This window comes from Nerophis ophidion, linkage group LG04, assembly GCF_033978795.1.
Source record: "Nerophis ophidion isolate RoL-2023_Sa linkage group LG04, RoL_Noph_v1.0, whole genome shotgun sequence".
Classification (NCBI taxonomy): domain Eukaryota; kingdom Metazoa; phylum Chordata; class Actinopteri; order Syngnathiformes; family Syngnathidae; genus Nerophis; species Nerophis ophidion.
The window spans coordinates 35,873,395-35,892,462 of NC_084614.1; the positions used below are offsets into that span (position 1 = coordinate 35,873,395).

The following is a 19,068-nucleotide window of genomic DNA, read 5'->3' on the forward strand; positions in this document are numbered from 1 at the left end:
ATTATAAGATTAACAGTTGGTGACGTCTTTGCGCTTCTGACTTGTCTTTATCCAACATGATCCCCTGCTGGCCTCCCAATGGACTGGACTTACACATCAAGTCGGGACCCGAGGTGGACTACTCCTTATGCATCAGTTGGTGACGTCTCTGCGCACCGAAGTGTCTACATGCAAGAGGATCCCTGCTGGCCCCACTATGGACAGCCACATTATTAAACCATTACACTGGTCACCCTTATATTAAGCACTATATAAATTAACTTTAACTTTTTTTTTTCATGTTAGCATTTAAACTAGTGAGCTGGGCCAGTCTGTCTGTGAGTTTATCAAAGTGCTGTTATCAATTAAGTTTTGATCATTTTAATTTAAAACAGCAATACTAACTGTCGGGAGTTTTACAATTGTTGTCATTAATACCGTTTATCATTACATCCTTAACTCACATTTATAGAAAGATTGTTTTCAAATACTTCTTAATCACGTGTATAGGTGTTCTCTTAGACATAGACAATTACATGTTTCTGCTTTTATTGGATTCTATATTGCACAACCTATAACACAGTCAAAAAAATGCATTTGCCGGCTATTGTAAGATGTGGTCAGCCCCAGGTGTGCCGTGTCAAATATTTGGCAGCAAAATACTTACAACACAACGTTTCAGGATAAGTACCCTGTGTTGGCATTAAAGTGCCTATACCACCTAAATAACATTGCTGGGACGACATTAAGAAAAAAAATACCAGTATCTGTGTCATTTATGCAAAACAGCGACACACAAAAAAGGTGGAAAAGTGGCGTCAATGCCAAAAAAGGGCTGGTGGTATTTGACTCAAAGTTATTCACATGTTCGCTCTACGTTTCCATGCTATCTAATCATTGCCTGTGGTTGTTCTTCATGGGTCGTTAGAAAAAGGTTGTTTGCTGCCAACTGTGGACAAGTGGGCTACAACACTGTTTGAGTGTTCAACCTTTTTTGGTTATCATTCCTTGGCCTGTAGATTGTCCAGCCCAATGATCCCTGAAAAACTAGGGAGGAAAACTGAGACAATGATAACCAAAATTCGGTAGTTGCGGATGCGGTTACAGCAAGACCAGGGCCAAATGCAATCTAAGCCCATCATTTTGTGGCGAGGACAATTACAAAAGAGAAAATCAAAAGAGTCCAGACTGGGCTGTGTTTCATAAACCACGGTGCCAAAAAGTCAAAAACATTTCTGATACATCTTCAAACATCTGTGGGAAAAAAAGTGTTAACCGGTTCTGGGTTTTTGCAGTTTTGACAATATTATGGTACAAGTATCAGTATTTTTTGGCTGAAAAAAAATTCTAAATATAAGTAAGTATTTTCTGTAGTTGTTGGCATGTGTTAAAAATAAAGTCAAAACTAAATGTAGGAACACTTCGCTCTATTCAATATTCAGTCTTGGAAAATAAATGACTATTTTAAGAAATAAGAACTATCAGACATGATATATAAATACAAGTTATACCTATTATAAGATAGTATTTTGTCAAGTTTGTGCAAGGATCCCTGCTTGAAAGATTAGAAGGGAAATATAACTTTGGAGGTGTATATTACAAAACTACAAAATATTAGTAATTCACGCTAAAAAATAAGCTCAGTCATGTGCGTTTTCAGACACGTTGTTGTGATTCTGATGATTTAATTTGGTTTGTTACGCAGACTGGTTTAGATATGATTGTTTCTGAATTATTATTATTAAGTATTCCTGATTGGAACATTCCTATCAATAACACACTGTTTGGTTTGATTGAAGTGAATGACAACACAGACATAAAATTTCAATTTAAGGGATGTAACGCTACAATAATGTCATATCACGGTAACTGTGACAAGAATTATCACGATTATCATTATTACCACAATATGTACTCCCGGCTACTAATACACACACACTGAAGTGTTTTGACTTCTCAAAGTACCTAAAATATATAGACACACCATTATTTTCCATGTTTAGTGTTTCTAATGCTTTACTGATAAGTGTTGTGGCCTCCTACTCTGTTCAGCGGTCCTTGAACGCACTATAAAAACAACTCCGTCTCGTATTCCTCGGAGCATAAAATAATCACTCTGTTCAAAGAGAGCACAGCTTGTAGGTTCAGTGTGCACAATTGAAAAGATTTAGTTGTTCAGAGAGTAATGAGTTTATCTGAATTTAAAGGGGAACTGTACTTTTGGGGGAATTTTGCTTCACGTTCACAGTCATAAGAGACAAGAACACACATCTTTTTTTGGGGGGGGGGGTGATGATTCCAAGTCGCTCTCCCTCCCCTAACGTTGACCTTGGCACTCTGACCCCGTATCTCAGCGACTGTGTCACAAACCTGGGGGTAAAGTTCAACTCAGATTTTAAATTTGAAAAACAAATCAGCAGCATCGTTCAAAAAAGCTTTAATCAACTACGCAACATAGCGAAAGTGAAACCGCTTTTGTCAGGACATGATCTCAAGAAATTAATTCACGCCTTTATCTCGAATCGTTTAGACTACTGCAATGCCCTGTATGTAGGCATTAGCCAGGCCTCCCTCGCCCGCCTGCAGCTCGTGCAGAACTCTGCTGCTCGTCTGCTAACACAGACCCGCAGACGTGAGCACATCACATTAGCGTCTCTTCACTGGCTCCCTGTGCATTATCGAATCAATTTTAAACTCCTTCTATTTGCTTTTAAATGTCTAAACAACCTCGCGCCAACACATCTCTCTGACCTCCTTCAGCCTTACTGCCCCACTCGATCCCTAAGATCAGCCGATCAGCTGCTACTGACGGTCCCTGACACAAGGCTGAAGCTTAGAGGTGACAGAGCTTTCGCTGCTGCTGCTCCCAAGCTCTGGAACGACCAACCTCTGAGTGTTAGACAAGCCTCCTCTCTTCCTGTTTTTAAATCTCTCATAAAAACATACTTTTATTCCTTGGCTTTTAACACTAAGTGATATCCATCCTGCAATGGCGCCCCATTATACACCTGCTGTGAACCTGTAGTTATGTTTTATTTATTTATTTTTTATCACGTTCTGTTTGTGTTGTGTTGTTTGCTCGGTCCTCGTATTATCTTTTAACCTGTCCATTGTACAGCACTTTGGCTACCTTTGTGGTACATTTTAAATGTGCTTTATAAATAAAGTTGATTTGATTTGATTTGATTAAATAAATCTAAAAAAAAAACCTTGGAAGATGTGGCTAATGGGAGTTACCGTTGTAGTATTCAAAGCCCTAAAAAAAAAACTTAAAACCCCTCCATTAACGTTTTGTACACACACTGCAAATCTATATGTAATGTACTAACACTCATGTTCATAACAATATGTAATATGCAATATATTTTCCGTGGTTTGGTCATTTTAATAATCACAAATTTTTTGGCGCATTTATTTTCGTTTCCATAGCAGCGAACATCTGACCTCCAGTGTGTACCCACTTCCGGATACAAAATGCTTGTGTGTGTTCTAATCAGGGCAGACTTGGTAACAAACAACGAAGACAACTATTTTTGGACAAATGAGGATTCACAACCTTATACTTTAAAATAAGAATTTTATTGGAGGATTAACTACGGCTTCTAGAAGCCAGTATGAATGACGAGTGAGACGTTGAGAGAGCTAGGTGAAAGTGAATTGAAGATGTAAAATGTTGAACTTAAAGCCATGCTATGTCGACAAACGGATTACTTACCCAAAATCAACAGGAAAAATCTACGGCCAGCTCGCCTAGACAAACAACTGTCCATCCAGAGAGTCAGACTATAATATTGGTCATAATACGCGCAGCTCAACATGCGTGCATACGCTCTGTGGCTCGCTGTCTACAAACTAAACATGAAATGTGAGCAAATACTTTACAGATACTGTAATATGATTGCTCATTTTTTCATTACAAAGTAAAAAGCGTTTCATGCTGATGTAAAAGCTAGTTTATCCCTCCTCGTAGTTAGCTTCCACGGCTAATACCGTAGCACACCGATGTGTTACTACGCAAAAAAAAAAAATAGTTCCTCAGTGTTCGCTCTTACAATATCAATGTCGCTACGAATTGGTTATTATACAGGTTACGGAACGTAAATAAAGTGTTGACAGTTTTTAAATGCAATTTTAAAGTGATTTAATGGTAGAATTGATTGCTCCTATTAGCTGCATTGCTAGCCACAAAGAATGATAAGATTTTTCTATGTCAGAAAGCAAAAAAAAAGAAAACTATAGGCAAAATAAAAAAATAAAAACTGCAGTTCTCCTTTAAATTGGACTATGTAATTTCTTAATGGGGAAAGGAGCTGATGTCTTTTGTTATTCTTTTACCATTTAAAGTAGCGTGCTGGCGCCTCCAGTAACTCGAGTAGAAAATATATAGAGGAATTTTCACTGGCTTGAGGCATCGTAAAAGTTGTTTTTTTTGTTTTTTATCAGGCATTTTGCCTCGTTTAGTAGTCAGAGCTCACGTATCGCACGGACTGTTTAGGTATTGCACAGCGTGTTTACGTCAGATCATACGCTTCTTGCACTGCACAACACCGCTCTTTTAAATACGCTTGAGTTTAGTAAACTTTTTCGCCGACATAACTCGCAATGGCAGACGCCGCATAAAGCAGTGGATAACAGCAATAGCAAAACGAGGGAATTAAGAAGCGACAAAAGTTGTCTAAGGTGTAGGAGCACTTCACACTAAAATGGAAGGAAAACGCAGTCGTATGCAAACATTGATAAGTGGAGCTCGCATACAACAATAGCACAAGTTCGATGCTGCAGCACCTGTCGAGAAGGCATCCGAATGAGGGACGTCCAGAGGTGAGGTAAGTCATCTACTATCAAATGTAAATGCAAAAGTTTTTAGTAAAATAAATGCTATTCATTACGATAACCAGGATGAGTTCTCTCAGTCCCGTAAAGTCATCAAATGATGCCAAAAGGTGTTGAAAACTAACAACGCTTTCCAAACTGTCGTGTTCAATTGGCCTTTCATTAGTAACCACGTGAAAGTAGCCGTGCAAAGTTATTCGGGTTATTTAAGTCATGGAACCACATGGTACTTGGATAGCTTGCACTTGCACCCATTATAGTCTCTATACCAGTGGTTCTCAAATGGGGGTACGCTTACCCCTGGGGTTACTTGAAGGTACGCCAAGGGGTACGTGAGATTTTTCAAAAATATTGTAAAAATAGCAAAAATTCAAATATCCTTTATAAATATATTTATTGAATAATACAACAAAATATGAATATAAGTTCATAAAATGTGAAAAGAAATGCAACAATGCAATATTCAGTGTATTACTGGACATACATACATGTGTTTGTGTGTATGTGTGCGTGCGTGCGTGCGTAAAAATTTTTTTTTGATTTTGGACGCTGGCCGTAGTTTGGGGACACCTGTTAAATGCTTAGGCCAGAAGCTTCCGCCTCTAAAGAGCTGTATGGAAGACATCACCTGCCTGCTACGAACAGCCCCATGCACATCCAGGCAACTTAAAGAGGCTGGATGAGCTGATCAGCTGGGCCAGGATGAAGTTCAAGCCTCAGAAGTCAAGGAGCCTCTCAATGCGAAAACGGGAGAGAAACGACAGCCCATCTGAAGCCTGGGAAGACTCTATACACCTGGTGTCTCAGACAAGGACATAGGAAAAATCATCCTCCGGCAGATTTCAGAGGGCCTGTCCAAGATCGATGCAGGCCAGCTACCTGGGAAGTACAAGGTGCGGTGTTACCACTTCACCCTGTACCCAAGGATGATGTGGCCTCTGAACCTGTGCGAAGTCACGTCATCAGCCGTAAGCCGGATGGAAGCAAAAGCCAACTCTTTCATTCGAAAATGGCTTGGCCTGCCACGGTGCTTTTCAGCTGCTGGCATGTATGGATGGAACTCACTGCAGTTACCCCTGAAATCTATCACTACGGGCTACAGGAGAAAGCAAGGCTGGTGAAGGAGCAAAGGGACTCCTCAGACATGGCAGTGGCGGATGTAAATGATGAGACTGGAAGGAAGTGGAGGGCCAAGGGAGAGGTCCAGAAGGCCATTGGGAGACTGCAATACCAAGAAGCCGTGGGGATGGCCCAGACAAGCCGGGCAGGCCTTGGGTGGAGCGATCCACCCATCCTATGGTCCAAGGGAGGCAGGAAGGAGAGGAAGGACCTTGTTGTTGCTGAGGTCACCAGGATTGAGCAGGAAGAGCTCAGAGTGAGGTATGTGGCACAGGGACAGCAGGGGAGGTGGAAAACCTGGGACGGTGTCTCGAGCCGAGCCATTAGCTGGGCACAATTCTGGAAACGGCCACAGGCTCGGCTCAGTTTCCTCATCAGGGCAAGAGATGACACCCTCCCGAGCCCTAAAAACCTCCACCAATGGCTCGGCACAGAGCAATCCTGCGACCTCTGAGGGACCATCAATGCCTGACTCCAGCATGTTCTGTCACGCTTCAAAATGGCGCTGACACAGGTGGCGGCACGACCAAGTGCTCAGCAAGCTGGCAGAAGTGCTGGAAAAAAGTCGGCAGGAGGCAAACAACCATAGTCCAGCAGAATGCCAATGCAGGAGCCACTTCCTCAGGCAGGGGGAACTTGCAACACGTTCCAGCAAGAGACCACCCGCCAAGCTATTAACACCAGCGGCGGCGTAAAAGATGGATGTGGACCTGGGTAAGCAGCTCCAGTTCCCACAGTAGATATGCAGCAACACCTTAAGACCAGATGTGGTGCTGTTGTCTGCAGTTGTGAAATCAGTAGTACTGATTGAGCTGACAGTGCAATGGGAGGAGGAACTGGAAGCTGCCTACAAGAGAAAGAAGGAAAAGTATGCAGACCTAGTCGGGGAGTGCAAAGAAAGTGGATGGAGTGTGAGGCTCTACCCGGTGGAGGTGGGAGCCAGTGGCTTTGTGGGCAGATCAACACCACGCCTGCTCAAGGACCTGGACTATGTGGAGCCACCCTGAGCAGATCCACCAAGGAGCTTTCAGAAGTAGCAGAGAAAGCTAGCCACTAGCTCTGGCTGAAACAAAACGACAGGGCCTGGGAAACAACATCCGAGTACCTTTTGCTGCAGGGGGTGTCAGGGAGACGTACCTGTTCACTGCCCCGCCACCAGCAGTTCTGGGCTAAGGGGCGAAACATATATGAGAGGTGGTCCGCAGCTGAAGACCCTGCATCAAAACCTTTTCTGGTATGCGGTCAAGTTTAGGCCTGCCTCAGGGAAGAGGGCATTCCAGTCATGCACAGTCCACCACAAGCACCGGTGGAGGTGCGACAGGCCTAAGGCTCAGCGGCAGGACCACTTTGCTGTAATTAAAATGCACGCACTCACGCACACATGTATTTACGCACGCACACACATATAGACCGAACATTGCCGCAAGACTGAACTGTAGCTTTAAAGACGTTACGCGGCCAGGATTGGGGACTTTGGCTGTAGTTTATCCATCCCTGTTCGAGAACAATGGCCTACAGAATTATCGCATGTGGCACATTACAAAAGACAAGAGATGATTCCTTTCAAATTGACTGATGCTATTTTAAAAAAGCATGTCTCTTCTTAAATAAAAACTACACAGAAAAGCACATAAAAAGGTATTAGCATGCAATAGCTGCCACAAAACACTGTAGAAGCAAATGCAGTTGCAGGAAAATATTTCAAAACTCCAGTTTTGTTCCAGATCAAAACAAACAATTCAAATGCCCAGAAATGAACCACTGAAACATTCTGTGTGAGTCAGCTTCTGAGAAATTTGGCTTCCAAAGTAGTGGGGAATCAATGTCAACTACTCATTATATTTAAACCAATATAACATCTGCGGAGTGCTGCATTCAAAATATTTTAAATAGCAATCACTCTTTTCAATGGAAAAACACATCCTAAACTTAAAATTATGTGCTTTGCCAAAACAAAATGAACAAAAGTCAAAACGTTTTCCCAAAACAGGAACAGTAACTACTTTGCTTTCGAGATAAAGAATTCAGGCCACCAAGAAAAGTGATGCAATTTCAACTTTACTTTGTAGAAGAGGTTTTTGAGAAACTTTAATAACACGGCATATTAAAGGTGGTGAACTGGATCTGCTGACTGCTAACTCAACTTTTCATTTAAAATAGATAATTTACTGCAGGCCATTAGCAAAGGTGTGATACCTGTTTATGGTGCATCCCAGATGTTGACTAGTCCGAGAGCTTCACAACATCATACATTTCATCACAATCTGCTCACAACTTCTTGAGTTTAGACATTGTTAATAAAGGATTTGAGATGTTAATTATTTAATTCTGTAAATGGAATGGAAGTGATGATTTACGCAAAATAGATTTAACTACTTAGCTATAACCAGCAGAGGTGTTGTTGATTCAGTCTCAACAATTATGTGGTCTAAAGATGAACACGTCACCAAGGTTTTGAGCTAAATCCATGCAGACCTCCAATATGGCACAACCCACCTAGTAGAACTACAACTATCATCAGATTGCTAAAAACTAGGGCAACCACGATTAAATGTATCATAAAAAAAGCTTGAATTTATGTTTTGTTCTGAGATATAGTGAAGAAGATAGGTGTCCTAAGCTTGTGGCATTGTATTCAAAAAAGACTTCAGGTTGTAATTGCTGCTAAGAGCTGCATCTACAAAGTATTGACAAAATGCTGTTAATACTTATATACAAGCACTTTTTTTTTTCTTAACGTTTGCAAAATTTAAAATAAAAATGTACATTGTCAATATGAGGGATTGTGTGCAGAATTTTGAGGACAAAAAGAATGTATTCCCTTTAAAAATAAGGCTGTAAAGTAACAACATTTGAAAAAGTGAAGCACTGTGAATACTTTCTCGATGCACTGTATACATACAAAATTGTTAACGATAAACCAATGCAACTGGCTATAAGGTTTGAGAAGTGGCTGGTTTGGCTACACAAACTACAAACCCCTCAATCGATAGGATTCAGCGGCAAATCCTGAGGTTAATCGAGTGTAGACACAAACTGGTTATCACGTCAAACTAGGAATAATCTGCCGGTTTTTGTCTTTAAAACGACAAGAGCCAGGATTTTCCATGAAAAGAGTCACGCACTTGTTACGTTACTTAGCTATCTACAGATGAGAATAGACGTAGATACATGGACCGTGTGTCGCACGAGACTGGCAATACGTGGGTTGCAATTACGCGACCTAGAGGAACATCCGGGCATTTCCAGATTTTAGGCGATGGTCTAAGCCCTATTAGGCTCCTGTTTATTTACCTGCATCAGTGCAGATTTCAGCGTATTTTGAAAATTTTACAGGCAAATATAAAAGCGATCATTAAAAAAAAAAAAACTTAAAAAAAAGATGAAGTGAATTTACACACTGTTAGGAATTTTTTTTTTTAAGATTTAAACCATTTATAATGGTTGATTGGCAACACTAAATTGGCCCGAGTGTGTGAATGTTGTCTGTCTATCTGTGTTGGCGACTTGTCCGGGGTGTACCCCGCCTTCCGCCCGAATGCAGCTGAGATAGGCTCCAGCACCCCCGGCGATCCCAAAAGGGACAAGCGGTAGAAAATGGATGGAAAATGACTAAGAGGTTACTGCTACCTCACTTCACTATACACTTACGGTAATTGCAGAAGAAAGCGCATTACGTCTTTACATCTAAGGGGTCCACAAATTAAGAATGAATTGGCGAAACACAAAGTTAGACCTATTCCTGCATCGGTAACGTTTTTGATTGACATAAGTGTCGTGCTGCTGTGACAGTGACACTAATGAGAAAAAAGATAAGTTTGTTTGCAGTTAATTTCCTGCTACTAATGTTAATCTCATCTACAATTAATGTCTGCAGTTTTTTTTAATGTGAAGTTCATATTTTGTCTAATTATTTAGCTATAGGTGTCCCTGTTCAGCATGAATCTTTACTCGCGATATCAAGATATAGTTTATACTGTTGAGCCGACAAGAGATTTAATCATCTAGTTTATTAATACTATTAAGGATATTTTCATGATGCTAACAAATATTACTAAATACGCTGTAATGTGTCATCAGTGTTGAATAAAGTACTTGTCTTTCCTGCACAACAACAACATAAAGTTTTAGATTCTGTCATAAAAATGGACAATAATAATACGGCGGATTGGACCAACAATCACAATATTTATTACTAGTACTTAAAACGTTGTTAGTTAACACTACAATGGCTCTAGTGTGTTTATGTGAGTGTGAATGATGTCTGTCTATCTGCGTCGGCAGTGCGATGAAATGGCGACTTGTTCAGGGTGTACACAGCCTACCGCCCGAATGCAGCTGAGATAGGCTCCAGCACCCCCCGCGACCCCGAAAGGGACAAGCGGTAGAAAATGGATGGATGGAGAGTTTATTAGCACAAGCAGGTCTTTGTAGTTATAATTAAGCATAGCAACAACAAAAGAACACAAACTAATGCAATCTCTTGTCCTTTCTTCATGCCTATTTCTGCTCTCAAACACTACAAATATAATAGAGAATAAACTAGATTGCATCACAGAAAGTTTCTCAAACAAAGCAAATGTTCGAACAAACATTTTACAAAATGATCACTGCAACTCCTACGAGGGTTGCACATGACGTCACATCCGTTTTTCTTCTTCGTAGCTTAATTCACACGATGGTCAAGCAGCTTGAGCATAAAAATAAGTGAAAGTCAGTGTAGAGTTTGAGCAGAAAATGCCATACTGCTGTTCTGTTCTTGGGTGTCCATATAGAGCACGGGTGTCCAAAGTGGGGCCCGGGGGCCTTTTGCGGCCCACAGCTAATCGTTTACCGGCCCGCCACACAAAAATTGCAAAATTGATAGTATTGCAAAAATAAATAAAAAACATTTAAAAAGTGGAATGAGGTGAAATCTAATGAGAAAATGTGACAATGTTGACACAAAGCTGCCATGCAGGCAGTTTTTTTCTTTCTTTTGTATTTATTTTCTTTTTTTTTTCCATTGCTCAAAAAAAAAAAAAGACAAAAAAATCTATGTTATAATGAATTATTACTTAAAAAATATCATTTTAAAATGTTTTCTGTGGAAAAAATATTGCATATGTTGTGTGGTTGCCATATAAAAACAACGTTTTGACAAAAGAGCATAAAACAAACAAAATAATAGTTCAAACTTAAAATCGACAGATATATCAGAAGTTGATCTTGAAATTTAAGTGTTAAAATTAAAAAACAACTAATAAAAATGCATCACTTTATGAGTGGGGAACCTTTTGGATCTCAAATGTATTTAGTAGGATTTTATTTAACTTTTCACTGTGATTACTCAAAAATATTATATAATTAAAATCAATGGTGCCCTGCATTATTGATCTTTGAGGGTTGTAAATGCTAAATAAAGGAACTCTCCTGAAGGAATCAATAAAATACTATCCATCCATCTAAATACTGCATATTTCAGTTTTACTATAAAAAACAAAGTTGTCTTTGACAGAAAAGGCATAAAACCCTATTTGTTTTACTTTATATCAACGTCAAATTGATATAGATATTTAATGTAAGCATTAAATAAAAAATTATAATAATTTGACTTATTTTTAACATTTCTATGACTGAGACCCTCTATGCTCCACAGGAGACGTAAGGATTAAAAAAAAAATCCATATATTTTGTTATGATTTGAAAATGAAAAATATCAAAATGGCCCCTGCATGCTTAACTGTTTCCGTGTGCAGCCCTTTGGTTTGGACACCCCTGATATAGAGAGATCGGAAAGAGCTTTCATTGATTTCAGAAAAAAGTGTACATATATATAAAAAATTGTTGATTGATTATTTATTTATTTGTTCAAGGAAATCACTTTGCAATACAAACATTGACATACATATATATTAGGGCTGCGAATCTTTGGGTGTCACACGATTCGATTCAATATCGATTCTTGGGGTCACGATTCGATAATATATCAATTTTTCCGATTCGGCACGGAAGGTTCCCCTGCTTAAACCAGCACATGTTAAGGCCCATCTTAAGTTTGCCAATGAACATTTGGATGATCCAGAGGAGTCATGGGAGAAAGTTTTGTGGACAGATGGGACCAGAATTGACCTTTTTGGTCATAATTCTACTATGTGTGTTTGGAGGAAGAAGAATGATGAGTACCATCCGAAGAACACCATCTCTACTGTGAAGCATGGGGGTGGTAGCATCATGCTTTGGGGGTGTTTTTCTGCTCATGGGACAGGACGACTGTACTGTATTAAGAAAAGGATGACTGCAGCAATGTATTGTGAGATTTTGGCCAAAAACCTCCTTTCCTCAGTCAGATCATTGAAGATGAGTCGTTACTGGATCTTCCAAAATGACAATGACCCAAAGCACACAGCTAGGAAAACCAAGAAGTGGCTTCGTAAGAACGATATCAAGGTTCTGGAGTGGCCTAGCCAGTCTCCAGACGTAAATCCGATTGAAAATCTTTGGAGGGAGCTGAAAGTCTGTGTTACTCAGCGACAGCCCAGAAACCTGACTAATCTAGAGAAGATCTGTGTTGAGGAGTGGGCCAAAATCCCTCCTGCAAACTGTGCAAACCTGCTGAAGAACTACAGGAAACGTTTGACCTCTGCAATTGCAAACAAAGGCTACTCTACCAAATATTAATGTTGGTGTTCAAATACTTATTTTCAGCTTTATCACACAAATAAATTGTTAAAAAATCATATTGTGATTCCTGGATTTTCTTTTTGGATTGTCTCTCATACAGTGGACATGCACCTACCATGAAAATTTCAGACCCCTCCATGATTTCTAAGTGGGAGAACTTGCAAAATAGCAGGGTGTTCAAATACTTATTTTCTTCACTGTATATCTCAATATAAATAAGGGACGGCGTGGCGCAGTGGGAGAGTGGCCGTGCGCAACCCGAGGGACCCTGGTTCAAATCCCACCTAGTACCAACCTCGTCACGTCCGTTGTGTCCTGAGCAAGACACTTCACCCTTGCTCCTGATGGGTGCTGGCTGGCGCCTTGCATGGCAGCTCCCTCCATCAGTGTGTGAATGTGTGTGTGAATGGGTAAATGTGGAAGTAATGTCAAAGCGCTTTGAGTACCTTGAAGGTAGAAAAGCGCTATACAAGTACAACCCATTTATCATTTATCATTTAAATACACACACACACACACACACACACACACACACACACACACACACAAAACCTTAATGGTCTTCCTGGACCAACCCTATTAGGAACGGGTACCAAAAAATACCGGTACACAATACACATCCCTAATCAACAGAGATGTTTCTGATACATATTAAACACAAAAGACTGTAGATGATTGTACCATTTCTCAAGGATCATAACATGCAAAGCCTTTGTGACATACTAAGTCTTTATCAGTGAAAGATGGAAGTAAAACTTTACCTGATGGTGCCTTGAGCCACTGAATGTGTACTGGACAGAATGAGATGGGTACCGGCTCTGCTCACTACTGAAGCTCCCCTGGGTAGGTGGGTAGCTGGAGCTACTGGACATCCTAGCTCAGTGCAAGTGGGTTGCTGCTGCTTCACTGATGAATGATATTTAACATGTTTCAGGATACAAACCACCTGTAAGAAGACAGTGGCAAAAACACAGGTTACAAACACTACATTGATATGTGGTTACAAAGTTATTAAGGCAAGATAATTACAGGTGCACCATAATACAATGAATGTAATGTAATGAATGAATGAATGCTACAGAAAAATCAACGAATCAAATGAGCCTACAATAATGATAGGTTATTATCTTCGTGTTTGTTGGTCTCTCTGTTGTGAATTCTTCTCCTCAAGGTCCCACACTTAACCTATATATTTAGCATGCTAAACATTCTGTAATTGCAGACTATAAATCAGAACAGGTTACAAAAGAATATACACTTCATTTCAATCTGCGATAAAACATTTATTCAGGTAGAAAAATCACAAATTACACAGTAAAACATCTTTGATAGAGCATGATTGTAATTAGGGCTGGGCAATATATCAATATACTCAATATTTATTGCGGGTTTGTCTCTGTGCAATATAGAAAATGAATATATCGTCATATTCGAGTATACATTCTCACGCAGTAGCTTTTAGCTGCTGGATTACGCTGCAGTCTCTTCTCGCTATTTCTTACCTCTGCTTCTCACAGAGAGCAAGCGCACCTTCTTACATATGTCACATACGTATACGCCCTCGCGGAGCAGAGAGGTAGCAGCATGGTAACGTTAGCTGTGATGCGAGTGGGTAATACGAGAGAAAAAGGTGCAAATCTGGTAAAAAATTAAGGAATAATTAATTCCCAAGAAAAACAGCAAGGGGTCCATCGTCTGGCAGTGGTTTGGCTTCAACTGGGAAAATGTCGAACAGACAACCGTAATTTGTCAAGTGTGAGGCAAAAGCGTTGCTTCAAAATGTAGAATTACTGCTAATATGTGATATGTGAAAAGTCACCTGCTTGAGAATGAAGATTGCTTACTCCGCATAGCAACATCTTCATTCAGTACATCACCAACAAAATGCCAAGGCAACCATTTCCACATCAACACTGTATGAAAAAAATAGTCAACAACATAAGGAGATAACGTCCGCAGTAACCTCCCACATAGCGATTTGATTTCCTATTATGCAGCCCATTTTTATTTGACAGTTATTGAAATATCTTGTGTGACAGCATGCACAAAAGTGCACTTTAAAGTATTGTCGTGGTTTTCTGTACAAAAAGTGCACTTTAATTTAGTGTTGTTTTGATATGTCATCTTAGTGACATCATGCACAAAAGTGCACTAATAGCTTGTTTTAAAATGGCTCTGGCAACGAGTGCTGGGCGATATGTCGATATACGCGATATATCGTGGGTTTGTGTCTGTGCGATAAAGAAAATGTTTATATCGTGATATTCGAGTATACGTTCTCAGCATACTTGCCAACCTTGAGACCTCCGAATTCGGTAGGTGGGGGGCGTGGTCGGGGGTGGGGCGAGGGGCGTGGTTGGGGCGGAGCGTTGTTGGGGCCGTAGTTAAAAGGGGAGGAGTATATTTACAGCTATCCATCCATCCATTTCCTACCGCTTATTCCTTTTGGAGTTGCGGGGGGCGCTGGTGCCTATCTCAGCTACAATCGGGCGGAAGGCGCCGTACACCCTGGACAAGTCGCCACCTCTTCGCAGTATGTTTAGAAATCTTTATTTATAATTGAATCACTTCTTTATTTTTCAACAAGTTTTTAGTTATTTTTATATCTTTTTTTTCCAAATAGTTCAAGAAAGACCACTACAAATGAGCAATATTTTGCACTGTTATACAGTTTAATGAATCAGAAACTGATGACATAGTGCTGTATTTTACTTCATTATGGATTTTTTTTTCAACCAAAAATGCTTTGCTCTGATCAGGGGGTACTTGAATTAAACAAATGTTCACAGGGGGTAAACCTCTGAAAAAAGGTTGAGAACCACTGCCGTAGATGTTATTGTCACATATGCATGTACAGTTGATGGCAGTATTGTTCTGTTTAAGAGTGTCACAACATTGCTGTTTACGGCAGACGAACTGTTTTACGGTAGACGAAAACGTGACTGCTGTTGTTGTATGTTGTTACCTCGCTAGGAGTACGTTAATGAAACTACCTAACAATAAACTCACATAAGAAACCAAGAACTCGCCCTCGATCATTTTACAGTTATAACGTCATTGGGCAGTCACTCTGTTTATATTGTGGGAAAGGGGACGTGAAAACAGGCTGTCGACACGTCACTCGGGTCCGCATGGAGCTGGAGGGGGCGTGGCCTCTAGCTCCGACTGAATTTCGGGAGATATTCGGGAGAAAATTTGTCCCTGGAGGTTTTCGGGAGAGGCGCTGAATTTTGGGAGTCTCCCGGATAATCCGGGAGGGTTGGCAAGTATGGTTCTCAGTAGGGATGTCCCGATCCAGGTTTTTGCACTTCCGATCCGATACCCATATTGTTTCTGCACTTACGATCTGATACTGATACTGGCCTATCCTAGCATGTATTAAAGTTTAAAGTTATTTAGCCTACTTAGTTGGCAGATTCATGTAGAAAAGGGTTTTAGTACTCTTGATAACAACTAGCAAGCTGAATTAGGTGAGTGTGAATAATACAAAAAGGTTGGTATTCAAGGATAAAAACAAAATAGAAAAAATTATACATGACAAACAGAAATGGCATCATTAAACAGTAAAAAAGTGAACAGTATAAAGTGCAAATAATGCTGTAAACATTATTTAAAAAAGCAAAACACACAAACAACCTGAGTGGGATAAAATGTCTATAACTCAGCATCAATACTTGCTCTTGAACAAGTGTAAACTTAAAAAAAAGAAAACTATCTACACACTCCTTTCAATTGTTTGCCCCAGTCAGGGGGGGGGCAAACAATTGAAGTCCAAGCATAATGGGGAGATTCTTTCTAACAAAGACGAGCACTTCGAGATGCTCAGGTGTCAGCCTGCTCCTGTGTTCATCAATGATGAGTGCTAAAAAGCCTCTCACTCTCAAGAGTCATTAAAATGTCTTACAACTTTACCACCACACTTGACTTTATTGTGGCATGTTTTGCACTCCACCTCTTCATCTTTTTCGTTTTGTAGGGTAAAATAATCCCACACGGCTGACATTTTTACCGTAACTTTTAGTTCACACGGCCGTCTTAACGGTTAGAACACAGACCTGTGGATGTGTTGAAGGTGTGCTGGAAAATACGGAACAGGGCGTAGGGAGCAGCAGAAGAGTGGAATGTATTATTTAAATCGGTGCGTTGGAAAACACGGACCGGCATTTTTTTAAAAACGATCTGGATCGGCATTTTCGCATGCCTTGCCGATACGCATTTTTTGGCAAATATCGGCGGCCGATCCGATCCAAATATCTGATCGGGACAACCCTAGTTTAAAGGCAGTTGCTTTTAGCTGCGGGCATTACACTACAGGCTCTTCCCACTCCTCCTTGTGTCTCCTTCTCACAGACAGTAAGCGCACCTTCTTACACACGTCACATACTGTCACGTCATACGTCACATACGTATACCCCCTTGCGAAGCAGAGAGGTCGCAGAGTGGGTAACGTTAGCTGTGATGCAAGCGAAACCGTGCGAGTGGTAATACAAGAGAAAGAAGGTGCGAATCTGGTAACAAATGAAGGAAGAATTAATTCCCAAGAAAACCAGCAGGGGTTCCATCGTCTGGCCGTAGTTCGGCTTCAAGCGGGGATGTCGCACAAGCGTTGCTACCAAAAGTAGCATTACTGCTAATATGTAGCATCTTTTGAAAACTCACCTACTAGAGAATGAAGAGTGCTTACTCCGCATTTCAACATCTCCATTCGGTGCCACACGCCCACACCACCAAAATGCAGAGGCAAACATTTCCAGATCAACACCGTACGAAAAAAACAGTCAACACCAAAAGGAGATAATGTCCGCAGTAAACTACCACATAGCGAAGGACATACTCTATTTGATTTCCTATTATGCAGCTCATTTTTATTTGACACTTATTGAAATATCTTGTGTGACATCATGCAAAAAAGTGCACTTTATTTGTTTTAAACGATTGTAGTGAGGTTGTGTACAAAAAGTGCACTTTAATTTAGTGTTGTTTTGATTTGTCATCTTAGTGACATCAAGCACAAAAGTGCACTAATAGCTTGTTTTAAAATGTCTCTGACAATCTTGCACTTTATGTTTTGGAAATGACATGAATGTTTGTGCCACTGCTTAATAACTGTTTATTAAATACAGTTTTTGGTCAATTGACTTAGTTGTGATTTCCTTCTCTGCATGAAAGTTTAAAATGAGCATATATTAATGCAGTATGAAGAATAATGTTTTAAAGGCCTACTGAAACCCACTACTACCCACCCTGATAGTTTATATATGAATGATAAAATATTAACATTGCAACACATGCCAATACGGCCTCTTTAGTTTACTAAATTACAATTTCAAATTTCCCGGGAGTTTCATCTTCGAAACGTCGTGTAATGATGACGTGTACGCAAGAAGTCACGGTTTTTAAGGAAGTATGAGCGCTGCGCACACACATAGCTAAATGTCGTCTGCTTTAAAGGCATAATTATACAGTTTTTTGGATATCTGTGTTGCTGAGTCTTTTGCAATTTGTTCAATTAATACTGGAGAAATCACAGTAGAAAGATGGAGTTGGAAAGCTTTAGCCTTTAGCCACACAAACACACGGTGATTCGTTGTTTAAAATTCCTGGAGGTGAAATTTTCCTATGGATAAGAGCGCGGTCAAGAGAACATGGATTCCGAGCACATGTCAACCAGCAGGTTTCGGTGACAAAATTATGGCTAAAAAGTCAGTTCTTACCGGAGAAAAGCTGAGTTTGTGCCGTCCGTAGCTGCCGTCGACTCCACTGAGACACTCCGCGTCAAGACACCCGTGGAGACACCCTTCCGACTATCAGGTAATATTAAACTTGCTTAAACACTAGCAACACAATAGAAAGATAAGGGATTTCCCAGAATTAACCTAGTAAATGTGTCTAAACACATCGGAATCCGTCCCAATGCAATCGCATTTTGTTTTTTTTCTAGTCCGTCGCTATCAATATCCTCAAACACAAATCTTTCATCCTCGCTCAAATTAATGGGGAAATTGTCGTTTTCTCGGTCCGAATAGCACTTTTTGTTGGAGGCTCCCATTAAAAACAATGTGAATATGTGAGGAGCCATCAAACATGTGACGTCATCGTCTGCGACTTCCGGTAAAGGCAGGGCATTTCTCTTCGCACCCAAAGTTGCGAACTTTATCGTGGATGTTCTCTACTAAATCCTTTCAGCAAAAATATGGCAATATCGCGAAATGATCAAGTATGACACATAGAATGGACCTGCTATCATTGTTTGAATAAGAAATTCTCATTTCAGTAGGCCTTTAATGTAGACACATAGAATCCTTATACTGCTGTGATTATATGTATCAAGTGTTAATTCAAGGCTAAGGCAAAATATCGAGATAGATATCGTGTATCGGGATATGGCCTAAAAATATAGAGATATTAAAAAAGGCCATATCGCCCAGCCGTACTGGTAACCTTGCACTTTGTTTTGAAATGACATGAAGGTTT

At 40.2% G+C, this 19,068-nt stretch overlaps 1 protein-coding gene across 7 annotated transcripts in view; it reads right to left on the reverse strand.

Annotated features, from left to right (window-relative positions):
* Positions 1 to 19,068, reverse strand: part of ncor1 (nuclear receptor corepressor 1) — a 132,662-nt gene that overhangs the window by 108,283 nt on the left and 5,311 nt on the right. For all 7 annotated transcript variants that reach the window (XM_061897967.1, XM_061897966.1, XM_061897965.1 and 4 more), the window contains exon 2: positions 13,356 to 13,540. In XM_061897967.1, the coding sequence (XP_061753951.1) occupies positions 13,356 to 13,466 (111 nt within the window). In that variant the 5' untranslated portion in view covers positions 13,467 to 13,540. The remainder of the gene's footprint in view (positions 1 to 13,355; positions 13,541 to 19,068) is intronic.